Source organism: Heliconius melpomene, chromosome 21, assembly GCF_056956725.1.
Source record: "Heliconius melpomene rosina isolate 202511_hmr_F chromosome 21, ASM5695672v1, whole genome shotgun sequence".
NCBI lineage: Eukaryota > Metazoa > Arthropoda > Insecta > Lepidoptera > Nymphalidae > Heliconius > Heliconius melpomene.
This window is the reverse complement of record NC_140409.1, coordinates 8,695,532-8,715,760: the sequence shown is the minus strand read 5'-3', so window position 1 is coordinate 8,715,760 and position 20,229 is coordinate 8,695,532. Positions and strand designations below refer to the sequence as shown.

General features: G+C 34.0%; 1 protein-coding gene across 1 annotated transcript; it reads right to left on the bottom strand.

Annotated features, from left to right (window-relative positions):
• Positions 1-658: 658 nt before the first annotated feature.
• RhoGAP15B (RhoGAP_ARAP and RA_ARAPs domain-containing protein RhoGAP15B) lies at positions 659-19,970 on the bottom strand. The gene is made up of 11 exons (XM_085206209.1): positions 18,136-19,970; positions 17,821-18,016; positions 15,555-15,672; positions 13,657-13,778; positions 12,337-12,460; positions 11,738-11,950; positions 11,128-11,318; positions 7,300-7,536; positions 6,662-7,021; positions 6,040-6,164; positions 659-5,299 (listed from the first exon to the last, which is right to left on the bottom strand). Exons 1-11 carry the CDS (start codon positions 19,662-19,664, stop codon positions 5,167-5,169), a joined length of 3,348 nt encoding a protein of 1,115 aa, XP_085062335.1. The 5' UTR covers positions 19,665-19,970; the 3' UTR covers positions 659-5,166.
• Between the last annotated feature and the right edge of the window lie 259 nt (positions 19,971-20,229).

Sequence of the window (20,229 nt, the reverse complement as noted above, 5' to 3'; positions counted from 1 at the left end):
TACGCCCGTTATAATTTTATGAGCGAACACACTTTAAAATTGTAGAAAATATAGGTAAAACGAAGTAGATACGTACCAAAGTTTTTTATCCAAAGATACAAAAATATACTTATAAAATATAAGAAATTATAAAATAACAGTTTCATTGTTAGCGTACATACCCTATTGATCTCATCTTCAGTTAATTGGTTAGCTTTCGCCTCTTTGTCTGTCATAGCAACTGAGAGCGCTAGGTAATTACAACCTTCGCTTTGATAAATGATAACAGTCACGTAAACTTTCGCTCGACTTACACTCGGTATTTAAATGCCATAATTATAAATTTAATAGATAGAGCAAATTAACTTCACAAAAAAAGTCATCCGATATCAGATGGAGGTAAAAAACAACTGGTACACATTACGGGGAGTTTTCAAAGGTTTGTTAAAAGAAGTAGAAAGTAAAGGCAAATTAGAGTAATATGGTTTATTAATGTTAAAAGTAATTTTGGTTTGATGCGGTCGTCCTGCGGGCGGTGGCGTGCGGCCACGCTCGCGCCTGGCACGGCCGGCCCCGACCGCTCCCTCGTACTGTTATGTATCTAAAACTGCTATTATATAAATGAGAAGTTTAAAATAATAACGGTAGTAGTAAAAGGTTTATAGTAAAAGACAGATATGCGTACTTCAAATATTTTATTTACTATACATAATTACATACATACAGAATAAGAAACATATCATGTTTAAATTGGAATGTAAACTATATGTAGACAATATACTCAGTATTTCTTAATTTTATTTTATCAAAGTACACAGCAATAGCTTCACAAAAGGCAATATAAATGGAATAGAAATATAATTTATAAAAGTATAAATACAAACCCACCAAGCAAATCATTTTTAAATTATATTTCCTATATATATTTCCTCAACGCAGCATAATTTTACAAATTTTAGTAAGTATATTAAATTTTATGAAATTAATTATTATAATTTTGATCCTGTTATCCTTGTATATTCAATCAATAAATACTAAAATAAGAATAATCCTTAAGGTACCTTATCTATTATACCCTACATATAATATTATAAATGTGAAACTTCTTGAGAATTTCTTTTCACACAAAAATTACTCAACGAATTTAGAAGCAACTTTACAGTAATATATAAAACTCATTCATCAAAATAACCGATAGACTACAATTTATGTAAACATTTTGTATAATTTGGCTATAATATAACAATTAATTTAAACAGGCGAAGCCGCACGTGGGTTAATATATTGCAGTAAATCTAAGTATAGACATTTGAAATATATGAATATAGCATAAGGTTAGGTTATATGTACTTAAACTATTATAATTATACATGTTAACATTATAAATATGTTTACAATTATATGAATTGACACAAAAAATGTTCCACGTCGTCACATTACAAATATGATAGTTTTTTTTCATGTTTAATTTTAAGAGACATTGGGCAAAAAGTGGCGGAACCCAACGCCGCACTTAACCTAACTAAATAGGAAACCATTTTACCCTTGTAGAAATCGTGCTTTGTGACCGCCTACGCTACGTCGCTGGATAATTATTATTTAGTTCAGATGTCATTATAATTTCTATAAAACTGTCGATAGGAATATGTTCTAATTAAAATGAATGAAAGTTAAATATGTATTCAGAATATTACATTACATTGCAACACTGCCTACATGCCACACATGAAACTATCGACTATTCAAAAAGTTACATCAGGATACAATTAATTTATGATGAAAAACATTTAGATTATACACAAAAATATAATTTGAAAAGAATTCAAGTGTTTATTTGAAATTTTATATGATTACGTGTATATTTTTTTTATTTTATTTTTTTATTTCACAACTTTACAAGGTGTTTTCTATTTATACATGTTAAATACATGTAACGACCCTCTTGTATATTAGATAGAAAATAAAATGATTATGGTACATTTTTTTCTGTGCACAGTTATATACCGTCCAACACATAAATGTACAAACTAAGAAAAAATATTACATCAATAAATATGTAAACATTACATTTTTTTACCAATTACGTAATCATATTATGCAAAATATATAATATGCAATAATATTAATAATATTACACATATATCCACAAGTTAATATAACTGCTTATAATATTTGCATTAAACAGCAAATACAATAGGTACACCTTTAAGAGGACAAAGTACAATTTTGATAAATGTAAACTCCATAAAGACTATCAGTTGGCATGCCATCTTACGTATTTAGCGCGGTTGGTCAGTCTTACTTGACCAAGCGACATTTAAATACATATTTCAAATAAAATCATTCACCTCGAGTTCGGAATTTACATAGCATCATCACGTGTTCACGGACATTTGCCAACTGCGCTACGATGGCGTCTGAAATATAAAGCTAATTGCTATATTTTATTTTGTAAACAAAATTACATGGATCAATGATGATGTTCTCACGAGGATGACACATAATTAAATGGATATAATTCATACGTTTATATTATACAATGTAAATGCACTTTAATAAGTTTGTATATGGATATAATAATTTTCTTGTAAACGTGTATAAGATTAAATGTTTCTTTGGTATAGAGTATTTTCATCACATATTCCTATAAAACCTAATAATTTTGACTTCTATATTTAAATTTAGATATGAGTTCTTTATAGCCCAAATCTTAAATACATAACACCACGGAGAAACAATCTGGGTTGTTCAATGTTTGAAGAATATTTCATTAATGATATTTTTTAATCAGTTATATAGTCATTAAAATACATTTTATAGTTATATGTAATAAAGACTCTTCTTTTTGTAAAGATGCATCGGAGATGTACAGTTTCCCACTTTTAAATAATAAAATAAAGTCACTTATATTTTAAGTACAGTAACGTAGTATGCTATGTATACAAGTGGTAAATGGGGAATGGAAATGTCTTACCAGGAATGGAACGGAGGTTCTTCACACTAGGTTCCCAGGTTCCCTCTGCTTACCCACCCTGCTTTGTGCAGGATAAAGTTGTATTCAATTTTAAATAGATATAAGCGATATTTTTAATATAAACCAAACTTAACGCTGCCGTTACACCTTTACAAAATTAGCGAAATATTTAAATATCTATCTAATTTATATAGTATTTAATTATTCTTGCGAATAATTTAAATTGACATAATTATTAAGGGAGTAAAGGAAGGTAATGAATGAATGAACAGATCTCAATTCACACTGCGCTCCCGTTCAACAGCACGACCCGTACAGACAGACATGTGACCAGTAGACCTCGAACTCGCAATGTGACAAGAGATTCGAACACTTCATCCAGACCATTGCCCCTATAATTAGGTTGTAGGCACATATGGTTTCTATAAATATGTTAAATTTGTAATTGATTGTACTTAAAAGAAAATGAAATTCGTATTTTTTTTAATACAACAACGATGGTCACATCAAGTGAGCATATTTATTAGATGTAATATTAATTGTGAGATTTTACTATTAAATTAAAAAAAGTATATAAAAAACAAACAAAATTTATACATTAATTAAGATTATTTTTTGTTTTATACAATATATAATTTGGTTAAGTTGGTGTAATTCAAAGTTATATTATAATTGTTATTGGTTAACGACGAACGTGGAGACAGTTTTTCATTTCCAATGTAAAATATTTAAAACTGGTTACTGAATAAATAATCTTTGAGACAAATGAACACGTCATACTTGTAGAGCATACTAATACACCATATTATATGTTATATAACAGATGTAAAACAACAGGGGATTAAACTATGAAAAATATAAATATAATAATATATTACGTAAAAAGTAAATACAAAGGTAACTTCTTTCATATGACCTAAGATGTTAATAGTCAATAGATTCTCTAAAATGTAACATCATGTTAGTAACTAAACTACGTCTATACAATATGCTAAAGGAGTCAGGCAGTATATGAGTTTAAGCTACATTCATTTTAAAATATATATTTCGTTTTTTTTATTTTATACGAGAAAATTTAATTTTTTGATGAAAGATACACTGTATTAGTTCTATTTTTATTTTACTTGGGAATATGTTTACTGATATTCGTGCGATGAGCAAAAATAAACTGGCAAGAGAAAAATAATATTCGATATAAAACCTTAATTAATAAAATGTGAAAACTAAAACTAAAAGTTTCGACATGTGCAACTTTATAATTGTACTACAATTTTAAAAAATGTAGATATTAGATTTTTTTACAATTATAAATGCCTAATTTTTACCATCATAATATCACGAAAATAACTATTGATATAAATAACTAACTTAGTACAGCAAACAACGTTTGAAAATATTAATGTACGTACTTTAAATTAAATTTTAATTAAAATAAAAGACCTGGTTTACATGAAATAAAAAAACGGTTTTTTTACACTACCTGGACAATACAGGTATTCTGTATATTATCTAAAATTGTGTAAAATATCCAAATAGTAACATTGCCAGTTACATGAATTATAAAACATCCAGGTTATTATTAATATTATTTGTAAAGTAAAAACATTTTATTACGATTTCTAAAAGATTTCTCTTGGATTTTATAATATTTGATGCATTAGCTTCCTTCACCTGAACTTATAATACTGAAATATATTACGATATGCTTTTTTTACAACAAAATAATGTTAAATGTCAACCTAAACTTAAAATAATGATGTTGATTAACATTAGCATTTTTAAAATGCATATATTTGGACTCGTTTTGAAAAGTTTATATAATATAGTTTGAACTATGAGAATTTTGATTGAGCAGTACTCTATGTATAACGGAATAATAATAATGTTAAATAAATTCGTCTATTTTATACAAAACTAATATTACATAAATACACGAAGTGTCAAAAAACATATTAAGAAACTAACAAATTAACTTATGCATTTTCTTAATACTTAACAAAAATAATATACCATATAGATAATAATAGAAAAGAAGAAAAATATATAAATAATAGAAGATTCGCGTTAGGTCACCCTCCCTCAAAAGATTTTCCTCTTAGATTTAAATTATAAAAAAAAAACACTTATAATAAAAGATTATCCACAACTTACGTTACACTAATTCCATGATATCTAAAGTGTGACGTAATTTACGGATGACAACTTAATAATATTCAAGTGATGACAAGTCGCGGCGTTGGTAGGATGTCATTGTGCTCCGCGAAGGTCATGGCCGCCATCCATTTCAGCTGGTCCTCTGTTACCGCACCCGCTATAGTACACCCGAACCATGGACGATCTTTGCTCCTAGTTATGGAAAAACATTTTAATACAAAAAAAGCATTTTACCAAGTAAGTGCCGCGGCGCAGCGAAGACGCGACGAATTTTTTAATATTATGTTATTTCTATTACATATTCAAATTATTCGAATTACACATTGTCATCGTGAGCAAAATATCACGACAAAAAATGCAAGAATATGTGTAAATTTAATAGTTGACCCTGTATTTTGAAAACTTGTACATTCTTATTCATTTTTATTTTATGTTTACTATTCGTGTAATTGCATTTATTATCTATTGGATATGGATGGATACTCTGTTTATCGAGGAAGGCTACTATACATTAATAATTTCGTTATAGCTCAAAGTTATGTGATTTGTCAGACACAACTATTAGTTATTTCCACTGACAACGCGGGCGAAGCCGCAAGCCTTATTTAATAAAGTTAATGTGATAAGAAAAAGTATGAATTTTCATACTTTTTTTTTCAACTATCAAATACAAACATTATCACCTGTCACTATTAATTGACATCAATAAAAATCTACAAATTCATGTTAGATTCTCAAATCTTAGATGAATTTGTAGGTTTTTATCATTCATTTTCGTACATATAAAAATATCGACATCCCAAACTTTAAAGTGAGTTTTTGCCTTGTAAAGCTGCCAATTTTCACTCATATAAATGTCAATAGTGCCAGGCGATATAAAAATTTACTATAATAAAAAAATACAATAATATACATAACTATAATATAATTACCTCTTTTGTTTATTATTCCTAGGTATAAAAGTAATTGCCCATCGTGATTGTGGGTTTCTCTTAGGCTCGTGTCCTATGTACCAGAGAATATCCTTTACATTCCATTCTTCTATTTTGTGTGAGCCCTAAAATTAAAATAAAAAAATCACTGCACATACTTTTTTGTAGACCATGCAATTTAAACAAAAATAGGGATATAACAAATAGAAACCGAGGCCGTCGTGACGCAGTGGTACACTGTCTGACTGTAAGCGACGGTATAGATAATAATATAATCATAAATATAATCATTTATATAATTTAAAGCAAATTTTGTTGTTAATTATTATAATATTGTATTGTAAGTCATTAAAATAATAAAATATAAATATACAAGTAATAAACGATTAGCACTCGTTGGATTTCTTGTCTTGATCGCATGATCAAGCGTGATGATTTTGTTTATAATTCACTTGTTTTGTAAATTATATATTTTTTAAACGAGACCTCTGTATATAACTATATGATGTGTAATGATGAAAATATGTGATATATAAAAAGTATTTATTCTTTTAATATTTTATGCAAAATCCAAAAAATATGTTAATTACAAACAATGATACTTATTCATTTCTTCACTCACCTGCCTATCCTTAAAGTAGCCGAGTTTCGAGTTATTCAGTTCAAATATGTGAAGTTTAAACGTTTTTGTCGATTCATTTGCAATTCTCAGTTCACCGCACACCGAGGACGTAGCACGCTTCATAGAATCCATTTCCTGTAGTACTTTATTCTCCTTAACTAACAGATAATTATCTTTCCTATCCTCCTCGTCCCAGTAACTCCATCGAAGTACTACATCTAGTACTATTTCATTAATGTGAACGACTCGACGCATGGATTCATTACAAATCACTTCTTCTATAGTAAGTAAATGCGACTCCATTTTCGCTTTTTCACATAATTCAATGCAAATGTCGGCACACGTTTTGTTCGGCGTCAGCTGTAACACGATGTTAGGATGAAATTAAGTTTATATTATTGTCGAAAATTGTGGTTAAATCAATTTTAATATTTTCTAGTGGTAATATATATTTTGACTTGTAATTGAAGAGATAAAATTACATCGCCTATATTTAGGTATTTTTTTAAAATAAAACATACGTTAAGATAGATTTAATATAAAAAAAAATCAGAGGCCGTCGAGCACAATCGGTGCTCGAGTGAGGCAATGAAAATAATTAATTTCCACATACAAAATTCAATCAGCTAAATACGTACAGACACTTGATGGCACGTGTTCCTGTCCAGTACATAGATCCAAGCTCGAAGGTCACCAGCTGCTTTAGGAGAGGTTGGCAGGGAATTACTCAGCACTCTGACTAAAACGCGTCTAATAGCAGCTTCCCTTCTTATCTCGGCTTCAGTCGGCTCCCATATAGCTTCGTAACTGGCTATCAGATCTCTAACCACTAATTGTTCCTTCGCCGACCACGCTGTTTGGAGTGTTTGACTTGTCTGGAAATATTAATTATATTATAAGAATATATATATACATAGTAGTCATTCCAGAGGATGTCCTGACTAATATCTGTCCGATATTCGTTTGTGGGCATACGGGTACGCGACCCCGGATCCTCGAGCCGCCACTCTTACATCCTCATCCAGTCCGTAAGAATGGTGTCCTAACTCCCCCCCTTCCCCTCCTCTTTTCCTTAGCTCCCTCCTTTTACCTATCCTACCCCTTCTATTTTCCTCTCCCCTCGGTTTTTCCCCACAAAGGGGTTTTGGAGGTCAGACGGCAGTCGCTCCATTTAAAAACCGCCAACCGCCACTTAAATGGACCGACAACGAAACAAAAGACTGGGTACGGCTAGGGCGTCGCCGCAAAACGACGCGCAGGCACATCGCCCTACACCTGCGACAAGTGGGCAAGGGCTACCGTGTCATGTACGGACACGGCTAAAGACGCTAGTACCCAGAAGGAAACTCCGCTTTTCAACGTGGAATATTGGCTCTCTGACCGGACGATGCAGGGAACTCGCAAATGTACTCATGAGACGTCGGGTCCAGTGTGCCTTCCTCCAGGAAACACGCTGGAAGGGCAATAAGTCCCGTAACATCGGACAGGGTTACCGGCTTATATACACTGGGTCACCTTCGGGTAGAAACGGTGTAGCGGTAGTGCTTTCTGAAGAGCTTCAGAATGGGCTCCTTGAAGTTGACCGTCGCTCCGACCGCTTGATGCGAGTGAGGGTACTGATTGAGGGCGTTATCACAAACTTAATCAGTGCCTATGCTCCCCAGGCGGGATGTAGCGCGGCCGAAAAGGAGACATTCTGGGAGCAGTATGAAGGGGTGCTACTTGCTGTGCCGTGTACCGAAGTGGTCTTAGTTGGGGGGGACTTGAACGGGCACGTCGGTAGGGCTGCTGAGCCGTATGAACGTGTTCACGGGGGTTTTGGTCACGGTCTTCGCAATGCAGAGGGAGAAAACATTCTGAGAACCTGTATTGCGTCTGATCTGGCCGTCGTGAATACGTTCTTCCAAAAGAATTCTCAGCACCTTATCACGTATAAGTGCGGGTCCCACTCAACTCAAATAGACTACTTATTGACCAGACGGTGTCATATGAGCAGGGTAACTAACTGTAAGGTCATTCCAGGCAAAAGCCTAACGGCCCAACATCGTCTTCTTGTCATGGACTTCAACGTCACTCCGAAGAAGAAAGTAGCCGAGAAACGTAGGCCTCGGATCAAGTGGTGGTTGCTGAATGGACCGATGCAGACCGACTTCCTGGCAGAGGTGAAAAGTCATAATCTTTCGACTAACACCGAGACTGCTCAGGATGCTTGGGATCGGGCTCAGTCGGCAATCATTGCGGCAGGCAGGCGAGTTCTTGGCGTTTCTAGGGGAGGACGTGTCATCGACAAGGAGACATGGTGGTGGAATGACGAGGTCCAGGAGGTGACTCGTGAAAAGAAGGCTGCCTTTAAGAAGTGGCAGGAATCCAACTCTCCTGAAGACAGACTGGAGTACACAGTAGCTAAACGTGCCAGTAAAAGAGCTGTAGCCAGAGCCCGCAGTGAGAGTTTGTCACCATTGATAAACTTGAAACTGTGGATAAAGTGACGCAAGATATCGCAAAATGTCTTTGCGTCAGAGATTCCCAGGGCACGCTGCTCTGTAATCATGACTCTGTGAAGGAGAGGTGGCGAAGCTACTTCCAGGAGTTGCTGAATACTCAGCACCCATGCAGTCTTCATCACGACCCACCGCCTAACCTCGGACTTATTGCCCCAATAACCCTTGACGAAACACGTAATTGCCTTCGACGCATGAAGAACGGAAAAGCGGTGGGACCTGACGACATTCCGATCGAAGCGTGGAAATCGTTGGGCTCTCTTGGTGTGCTCATGCTTACTGACCTTTTTAACCATATCTTGAACACTGGTAAGATGCCGCATCAGTGGCGGCTTAGCTTTATTACCCCTATTTACAAGGGAAGGGGCAGTGTTCAAGATTGTGGTAGTTATAGGGGCATTAAGCTTATGAGTCATACCATGAAGCTCTTCGAGCGCATGATCGACCTCAGGCTCCGCCAAGAGTGTACTGTCTCTGAGTCTCAATATGGATTTCAGCCAGGATCGGGCACCATGGACGCCATTTTCGCCCTCAGAACTTTGATGGAGGCATACAGGGAAAAAAGGAGAGCTCTGCACGTGGCCTTTTTAGATCTGCAGAAGGCCTTTGACTGTGTGCCTCGTCAGTGTATCTGGTGGGCATTGCGATCCAAAGGGATCCCTGAGGCCTATATTGAGATTATCAGGGGCATGTACCACGATTCCGCTTCTATGGTTAAGACTGCTGTTGGCGACACTAGACCCTTCCCGATTACAGTGGGGGTTCACCAGGGCTCGGCTCTTAGTCCGTTCTTATTCAATGTAGTGCTCGATACTGTCTCGGCTCACATCCAGGACCAGCCTCCATGGCTGATGATGTATGCCGACGATATAGCACTCATTGCCGAGAACCGACTGACGCTGGAGCGTAAAGTGAACCTCTGGAAGGGTACGCTTGAGAACGGCGGTCTTAAACTAAATGTGTCGAAGACAGAGTACATGGTCTGCGGGAGCCGGGACTCGAGCACCATCCTTATAGGTCCTGAGCCAGCCGTTAAGTCGGAGAAGTTCAGGTACCTTGGATCTGTCATGCACGAGTCTGGAGGCATCGACCACGATGTCCATGGCCGGATAAGCGCTGCCTGGGCCAAATGGCGGGAGGTCACTGGTGTGGTCTGCGACCGCAGAATACCGCCCAAGCTCAAGGGGCTGATATACAAGAGCATCGTCCTACCGGTTCTTTTATACGGCAGCGAATGTTGGCCAGCACTATCTCGGCACACTCAGGAGCTTCACGTCACGGAAATGAAGATGCTGAGGTGGATGTGCGGCGTAACGCGGTCTGACCGCATACGCAACACATTCATTCGAGGTAGTCTTGGGGTCCGTGACGTAGCGGATAAGCTCCAAGAGCGTCGCTTGAGATGGTTTGGCCACGTTACGCGCCGGCCTAAGAACTATGTCGGACGCAAGTGCCTTGCTATACCAGTCCCTGGGGCGCGACCTCCCGGACGCCCAAGGAAGCGCTGGTTGGATGTCGTGATGCAGGACATGAGAGCCAATGGTCTAACCACCGAGGACGCAAAAGATCGTGCAAAGTGGAGTAGGTTAAGTAGGAAGGCAGACCCTGCCAGGAAGAAGAAGATATATACATAGTAATGTTGTATATAAGAATCAACATTAAGAGTAATGATTAGTAAAAAATCTATACATATAATAATATTGTAACTGATGAAAATTATTATTGGCGGCGTTATTCAATGTAATAGAACCCAGAACAAAGACTTATTTTTTTTCTGTCCGTTTGTGCACGCTTATCTTAGAAACGGCTTAATTTATTCAATTACAATAGTAAAAACTTTGAAGGCAAATGCAGAAAAAGTGTGTTCAAGTTCTCTCTACCTACTCTGCCTACTTACCAATAATAATTTAAAAAATATTTCAGAAAACGTTAAAAAATGAAATGAACCACTATAATAGTAGTTACCAAAGCAGTGGGCATAATAGTGGGGGCCCACACTGACGCCAAGTTCTCCGCGTTCATTTTGTTCGCGTGCGACATTGTGTGCAGGAAGTGGAGGTGAGCGAACAGCTTACGCGTCGCGTTGTAGGTGACCAGAGGAAGTGACTTCATCACTGATTTGTACGCCGCGTACCGCTCGCTGGCCTCCTTTATATCTAAACACATGAAATAGAATACATTAAGGATTTTTTTTTTCTCTGTCTGTTTGTCTGAACTTGATGGACGGAAGGAATCGAATGAAACTTTTTTTATAGCTGTAAGCTTTTTTGTAACCATAGTGGTCCAACTAAACTTTAAGAAATACTTAAATGCACCCTTTATAAATATTGTAGAGCATGATGAGTAATTTATATTAACATATAAAAATTGGAAATTTGGAACATCTGATGAACAAGTCCATCGTAAATGCTGGTTTAGCAAAAGTTACACATTTTTCATCTTCACAATATCATAAATAAAAAGTTTGTGAGTATAGACGATTGTTCCACTTTTAGAAATGATGAAACTTTACAGTATTATAGCTTATGTTTCAGATCAGTTAATAAAATAAACTTATATTATTTCGAACACTTACCTAAAACAGAAGTAAGTGTATCGTGTTCATTCTGCGGTATGAGAGACTCGGGTAAGTCCCTAAAGAATCTTTTTAACACTCCAGCGACATCATGTTCGGAATGCTGGCCTGGTGTCAGTTGTACCGACCATGCGTCTCGCCTGAAACGAGCTAGCAGCTCTGCTAGTACTAGAGAACTACCCGCTCTTCGGTAGATACCTTCAGATAAACTACCTGTAATATTTGAATATTGTTTTATTGTTATTAAAAGTTGTGATTTTTAAATGATAAGTACTTCACTATATTGAAATATAAAGTCGCTTATGCGACGATATTACGATGTTAATATTTAATTTAGAATAGGTGGACGAACCAGTATTTGTTAGGTTAATTATATGATTAAACACACACATATGTATACATAAATAATTACTGCTAAGAGCCATATTTTGTCAGTCAATTAATATCACATATATGAAATCTCCAGTCTCCTACTCTCAGACACATTGTATTTAGGTAATCTTTGTCTATCTCGCAAAGAAATAAGAGAAAAAATTCAATGTAGCCTAATAGTTGTTTAAACTGTGTATATACATTATATACCTTATATGAAAACATACCGTGTGCATAAATGAAGCTTATACACTTGTCAACCACTACTGGAATGTCATCCTTGGTAAGCTGTTGGTGGTGGAGGCGAGCGCCGTTATTGTGAGCGGCGAGCTTTATCATGTACTTCCAAGCCTAAAAACAATCCATGTTAACATTATTAAATATATTTTTACGAAAGAATTATATCTAAGTAAATTAAAATAATCTATATATATAAAAGGACTTGTCCTCACTGACTGAGGTAAGACGCACGCACAGCCGTAACCGCTGTGCGTAGAAACGTTAAATTTGGACAGATGTTTACTTTCGTAATCTGGACATCCACTAAGAAGGGATTTTGAAAAATTTTAACCCTAAAGGGGTGAAATAGGGGTTCAAAGTTTGTATGGAAAAAAAATTAAATCGATTTTTATAAAATTTGAAATTTAGATTTTTAAAAGTATTTAATTAAGTATATAATATATAAGTATTGAATTCGTGTTTCATCGTTTTCTAGAACTCTCTCCCTAAGGGTGCAAATAAGGGGTTGAAAGTTTGTATGGGAAAATTCTTAAATCGCCACCGATTTTTATAAAATTTGATATTTAGACTCTTAAAAATATTAAATTGAACATATATTTTATGGTTTTCTAGAATTCACCCCCTAAGGGTGCAAATAAGGGGTTGAAAGTTTGTATGGAAAAATCTTTAAATCGCCACCGATTTTTATAAAATTTGAAATTTAGACTCTTAAAAATATTTCATTGAACACATGTTTTATGGGTTATTAGAATTCACCCTAAAATACGCAAGCGAAGCTGCGCGCGTCCGCTAGTATTAAATAAAAAAGAAGCATGTTAAGCTGCGCGGGGGCCGGTAGTTAAAAATAAATTGCAAACGGCCCTTCTGTTTCAATATAATATATAAGTCTAAACCCATTACAAAGTATCATATCACACTGGACCTATTATATCACGCTCAAGACGAAAACACATGCAATGCTGAAGGTCTCTCTCGCCAATATACACGATGCCTGCGCTAGAGAGGTACTTTAGCCCAAAAAGTTGGCCAGAATTATTATTTGTCTAATATCATTTCCTAATAATATATTATTTAATTTTAAGGTTTTTAAATATTTTAAAAAAACGTAAATATTAAAAACAATTATTAAAAAACGTAAATATATATTTATTTTTTATTGTCGTCATTAGCATTATATAAACTATTGAAATATGTATATGTCACTTTTCTCTAATAAATATCAATAATTCTCAAACAAAGTTGAGACGACAATTGTAATTACGTAATAATTATTTAATTGTAACATAAATATATAGTTTTCAAAATACCTTCAGTTCTCTGTCGTGTGCGAAACGTAAATATAAGGTAGCCTGGGGGCAATCAAGTAGAAGATTTTCAGCGACATCCGACGGACATATAAGTTTTGTTTCTTCTTCTGCCTCCTTAGTCACTGGTGGAACAAACAAGTCAGTTTAAATGATTATGATATTAATCACTTAAAGGTATAGATGTAATAGATATATACATAAGGGTTGATATATTTAGCTTCACGCTAAATCCCGCACTCAGCAAGGTAGGCTGAGGGACCCAGCGCCCTTGACGCGGACCCAGGAGGCGCCTAGCAGGCTCTTGCCGCCGGGTTTTACAATTCCCACATAACACGCTCGAGTCGGGCGGCGTACCCGTAAAATGGTTTTCTGACAAGGGGGTTATTCAGTGGCGGAAGTCAACGCCGCTCTTTACCTCGACACTAAAGCGAAGAAACGAAAATATTAAATATTTCATGTCCCCAAGTGGGAAACGAACCCACAACCTCTCGCGTTTACAGTCACACGCCTGTGCCACTGCGCCACGACTAACTTCTGCTATGTTTAGTTTCTTTGTAATTTTATTATACTTAGAATTTTACTATCAAGCCATATTAGTAAAAGTGGACTCATTCAAATGTTGATACAATAAATATTGCAAAAGTTTAATTATATATTTGTTTTACATAACATACCTACAATATGTATTTGATTAAAAGTACTTTCCTTTAAAATCGTAATAAATAAGTATTGCATGAAAAACATTAGTATTGTTATTAATATTATCAGATCCTAAAAGTTTTTTTTTGTAAGTAGAAAAATATGTTTTATTCATTTCCTTATTTATTATAGAAAGCTTACTATACTAAAAGTTTTTTTTTTACTTTTGTTTTTTAACACATTTTAATCTTTTTCATTAGTTTTTTAGAAAAAATAACATTTCACTGGCGTTGCATATGCTATTGTCTAAATAATTAAACAAGGTTAGACGGATCGGTAACAAGAATACGTGACTCATTTGCCCGGTATCGTATGCCGGAGTCATGCATACATAAATAGGAGGTACACTACAAGTAACCTATTTTATAGGAGTAAAAAAGTAAAATCATTATATTTTAGTAACAAATATCAAATACTCAACAATTTATTCTTAGAATATTACTTATATTTTATATAATATATCATCAATTTGTCAATATTTATGGTGTTTTAATATTTAAAAATGATTCATTATTTTTTTATGCATTGATATGTGAACGGATGTCTATACGAGTATAAAGGATATGTAATACGCAATAATAAATCACCTTGACTAGACTTCCTGAAGATAAAAAACAAAATTTATACATTCCACTATATTAACATAGTTGGGCCTTATATTAAACGCAGTTAGTTAATAACTGTGTATTTTCACTGATTAAAATATATTTGTACACGCCTACACATTCATTTTACACGTGACAAGGCTAATTTGTAAATCTTTTTCAATCGTATTTCTTGTGTATTTGTTTTTAGAGACGGGTGCAGTAAAAAATATCTAAATAAATAAAAAGGCCACACAGTGGTTATTGCCTTTGAGGTTTTATGATAATTTATTTTACAGAAGATAGTCGTGATATTGTATCATATTTAAAATAATAAAAAAAATGTTCTTTGGCGTTCATTGGTCAATTTTACGAAAAAAAAATTTTAGCTTCACATCTGGAAACCTAGTGTTAAACACTACTTTCACTCTCACTCACTCCACTTTCTGCCTAATTTCCAAGCATTAGGTGTTGAATGGCGGTACTTAACGCCGCGCTATGCATAACAACATATTTATGATTAATTTATAATAATTATTTATTTATTAAAATTAGAGTAAGTAATATGAAGGAAAGTGTAATATTTCCTGTAGTTTGCATATAATTTCAACTCACCAACACACCGAGTTTTCCTTAAATCCACAGTTTTCATACCATCAGTGTCAGTACAGTAAAGTAGCAGGCGTCGAACAAGCATGAGCCACGCGCCACGCCACTCCCCACTTACACCTTCCTGTGGAGGAAATATTAGAATCATTATTAATCTAACCCAACCGCATCCCATGTAATTTATTAGATATTAACCGTATAAGTTTATTGTTGCTTATAATGAGAAGTATTAAAATAAATTCGTTCAAATTTAAGACATTCTTCCAAACCTTCAAAGGCAATATAAGTTTAGACTTAGGTATATCAAAAGAAGATATACATATAAAAGTGCAACTGTAGGTAGATTAATCATATACCAAATATATATGATTATTTTATTTTTTATTAAACTCCTATTTTGTTATCATAGATTAGAAAATTTTCAAAAAAGCATTCATAAGGTGTACATAGTTATAGCTAATTCCGAATATACAAATTCATACTGGTGCAAACTAAGTCGTTAGCTGTAACATTCTGAAGGCTTTGCGTATTGAGTGGCGGAATTTAACGCCGCGCTTTGCTTCGACACTAGAGCGAGGAAAACGAAAATATAAATTTAAATAAATATTTTACTTCCTCGAGCAGGGATCGAACCCACAACCAGTCGCGTTTACTGTACCATTTTAATGTCAGATAAATTATATTATATTCAGTTAAATAATAGAGCGGGCCTTATAAGTATAATTATCAGCAAGTAAAGCTTCGATAGAGATTTCAAAACAATGAACGATACAGATAACAAACAGCTTGATTACTCACGATCTAGATAAAAATGTATCATGTACCTAAATGATAAATAATATAAGGTATATCTCTTTATATAAATGTAATAAATTAGTAATTTAGATAGTTCTCGAGGCTTAAGGAAGCTGTCTTGAGAAAATTGTAAATTATTAAAATTATCATTTGTTGATTTTTAAGGATATTTTATATATATTCTTTAAACAAATAAGACTAAATTAACAAGTTAATTTTAAAGACTTTCACTAGGGCAATTAAATAAATAATATCATTATTTAAATTGAAACCAGTCGCGTAATTGAAAAGTAAGCAAATTCACGATAAAAAATATATTCGCAGTTCGCACATGCAAGCCATTCTCATAGTGCAATAATAGTATACAATAAGAACATAACGAGTTCAACTCAAAACAACTTGTAAATGTACTTACTGTGGCTACATGGAAATATTAATACAGAAATTCTATACATAACTAAGATATTCGAAGTTGCATATTAATCCTACTAGTAGTATTACAAATATAGTTAAGTTAATTATAAATGCAATGCCTCCAGAAAACGGCGGAAAGTGTGTCTTAACACTAGGTTCCCTCTGCCTATCCCGCTGTGTACGGGATACAGCGTGAAGATGATTTTTTTATTTTTATTTTATAAATAGAGTTCAATTATGACTATAAAATGTCAATTGACAAAACAACAGGGACGAACTTTCTTTTTCTTCGTATGTATTGTATAATGATTGAATGCATAATAAGACTACAACAATCACGATGCCTGTTATACCATTCATATAATGTGTCATTGAATGTGTAAATGATTAGAATGTTGCAAATTGCATAGTAATCGAAGCAGGATTGTAAAATATGTTAAAGAGTAGGGTAGAGAGAAGTGTGACGATAGTCCATTCTCTACGTTCTCTCCCTTCTCGAAGCCGACACATTGCAAGTTGAATACGCGAAACCACTGTATGGAACTTTCTTTCTAAAGACAAATAAATTTAAATCTTGAACCTAATACATCTATTTCCACAATTATCACATTTACAATCAGATACTGTCGCAACACGACACTGTGGCCTCTTGGCCAATACACTGTAGATTTAATATAAATAAAATAATTAGACACATTATTATTTTCGCAGCATTAAATTTACAGCATAATTAAATGCACCTTTTAAAAATGAAAATTGAAAGACAACTTTCTACAGATGCAACCAACACCTATATCTAAAATAGCAAAAATGACATAATAGTTGGATTTCTTAATTTTATTTTGAATTTCCAAATATGCACATGTGTAATGTACACATAAAAGTGCTCAACAAAAAAGTAATGTTTTTATAATACTAATAAAAATATCAATCATACTGATTTAGTTGATTGAAACATGCCATTCTTTTAATAACAATAGAAACAATTAATCAAAATTAAATAGTAGTAATAAATACTTTTTAAGAGAATATTTTTGCCTTTTCAATTTTCAAAATATTTTACCTTCAGATAGCACCAACCGCATCTTGTAAACTCAGCAGTATATTTGGGAGGAAAGCCATTTGTTAAATTCTCAGCAATCTTTCGGACCCAGTTTCGTCTTTCAGGTGCACTTGTACAGCTGAAGAGAACCTTTCGTGGACTGCACCGCACACCGCTTGACACCATCAATTCGAAGCAGTATGAGTTGTTGCTTGTGCTGGTACAATAAGAGAACAACAAATCACATAAGTCTTATGGTGATTATAATGACAATATAAATCTCAATTGTTGAAAAAAACATTGAAACTCAGACAAAAATAGAAAAACTATATTTACCTTGAGGAAAGAGGTAGCACAACTTGTACGCTAAGAATATTTTCAAGAGTATAGGCCTCTTTTAACAAAGAGTTTGTGGGATCAGAATAGAACATCAATTTCTGATCTGACAATGTGCAGTAACGTGATTGAGAATTCTTAAACAAATCTTCAACTACACCAGAAACTACTTTATTTAATGTGCCACAGTAATAGGCAACAGGTAAATTATTTATAGCAGGTCTCTTAACTATTTCTACTTTTTGAACACTTTGCCTGCTAGATTTATTTAAAACATCTCGTTTCAACATATTAGAAAACTTTTGCATCATGGAGCTTGATGTTTTTATGTCAACTTGAGAATTTGTCACCTGGGCAGTGTTTTCACTTACATACCAACTAGAACTTGCGTCTTTGTCGTTAACTGTGGCATGTAATACCTCTGATAATTTTTCATTAGGAAAAAGACTATCAAATCTTTCAGGTGGTGTAGGAGGATTGAAATAATCTGTTTCACTAAAATCATAGAGACACTCATCATTTCCATTATCTGTAGATATAATTGTCTCATAGGTATCACCTATTAAGAAAGATTCCAGTAATAGTAACTCATTGCTCACTCCATCATATTTTGGTGTGGAGGAGACCTCATTATTTAAAGGATCAAATTCATATATAGTACTCTTACTTGGGCGGGGAACAGTGTCAACTTCAGCCACAGACACAGCTTGGGAAGTGGTTTTTGCAGGATTTGGCAAAGTCCAATTTTCATATAATGAGTTCTGTCTCATAACCTCCATTATGCTTTCTCTTTTTTTACGTCTTTCAGGTATTTCTGGTGCTGATCTAATGCTTACAATGCTATTTGTTCTAGATGGTTTTGGAGTATCATAAGTCATTTCAACTTCTACATTTAAATTTGTATCAGTTTGCTCATAGTCTTTGCTATCATATGAAAAATTACTGGCTGTATCAATATTTGAATCTGAATTATTTGAAAATAAAGACAAATCATCAAGATGGGATGCATTTAGTTGTAAACCAGGCAGTCTATTCAGAGAATGGGGATCATCCTCATTTTTGTATCGTTTCTGTTCTAAAAGAGGAGAATGAAATTGAATGTTATCAAAAAAACTTACATCTGTTGCTGGTAATGATATAGATTTCTGGGATTCTTCAACAACATGATCAGATTTTTTAGCTATACGAAATTTTATACCAGCTGTACTTTCTAAAACCGTTTTTGTTACTGAATCTCGGACTGCTTTAGATGTAGTTAGAGTTTTTTCCAATGTCCCTTTTGCAAACTTAGATCCATCTATGATTGATTTCTCAATTTTTTCATTTGCAGATTTTGCTGAACTACTGACTTTATGTGCCACATCCTCTGTAATTTGCTTGGATACAGAGCCTATAGAGCGTAATAAATTTGAAGCACTAACTCTTTCGTTGTTAATCGGTGGCTTTGTTCGTGGGAGAGGGATTGGTCTTTTTACATCATTTTGCTGCGGAAAAGCACTTCGTGGTTTTGGTACAGGCGGTGTATCCATTAGGCTTTTGGAATCGATACTAGTGTGATATATCTAAGATTTATGTCAATAACAATAACATGGTCAAACTAAAACACATTGCAAACAAAAAGAATCATTAAAAATGAGTCACATTACAAACTGCACTTTGACCCACTTTATATTTTTGGCGTATTAGCGTAATATAACATAAAATAATAACTTAATAAAAATAAAAACATATAGAAAAAAAACAAATAAAAAAAAAGAAACCAAAACTACAAAAGAGGAATCTTATCGAACGATATGTCTTAGGTGACGATAGATAACAAAATAAAAATACGGAAACTCATATGAAATGTCATTTGTCAAATTGTCACATTACATATTATGTTTTTCCATAGACTAAATAATTCACTGGAGTGGAAAAAATTGTACCGTACTATACATATATAAATTATATTAGAGCAAATCATCGTTGTAATAGCTTAGTAATTATATTTCAACCCTGACACCAACAAAAGTCTGTTATAATTTTCATAAGTCTGGATCTGTAAACTTGTCTGTGTCATCATTGCGCCAGCCGTTGCCCGCCACTTTCGAATAT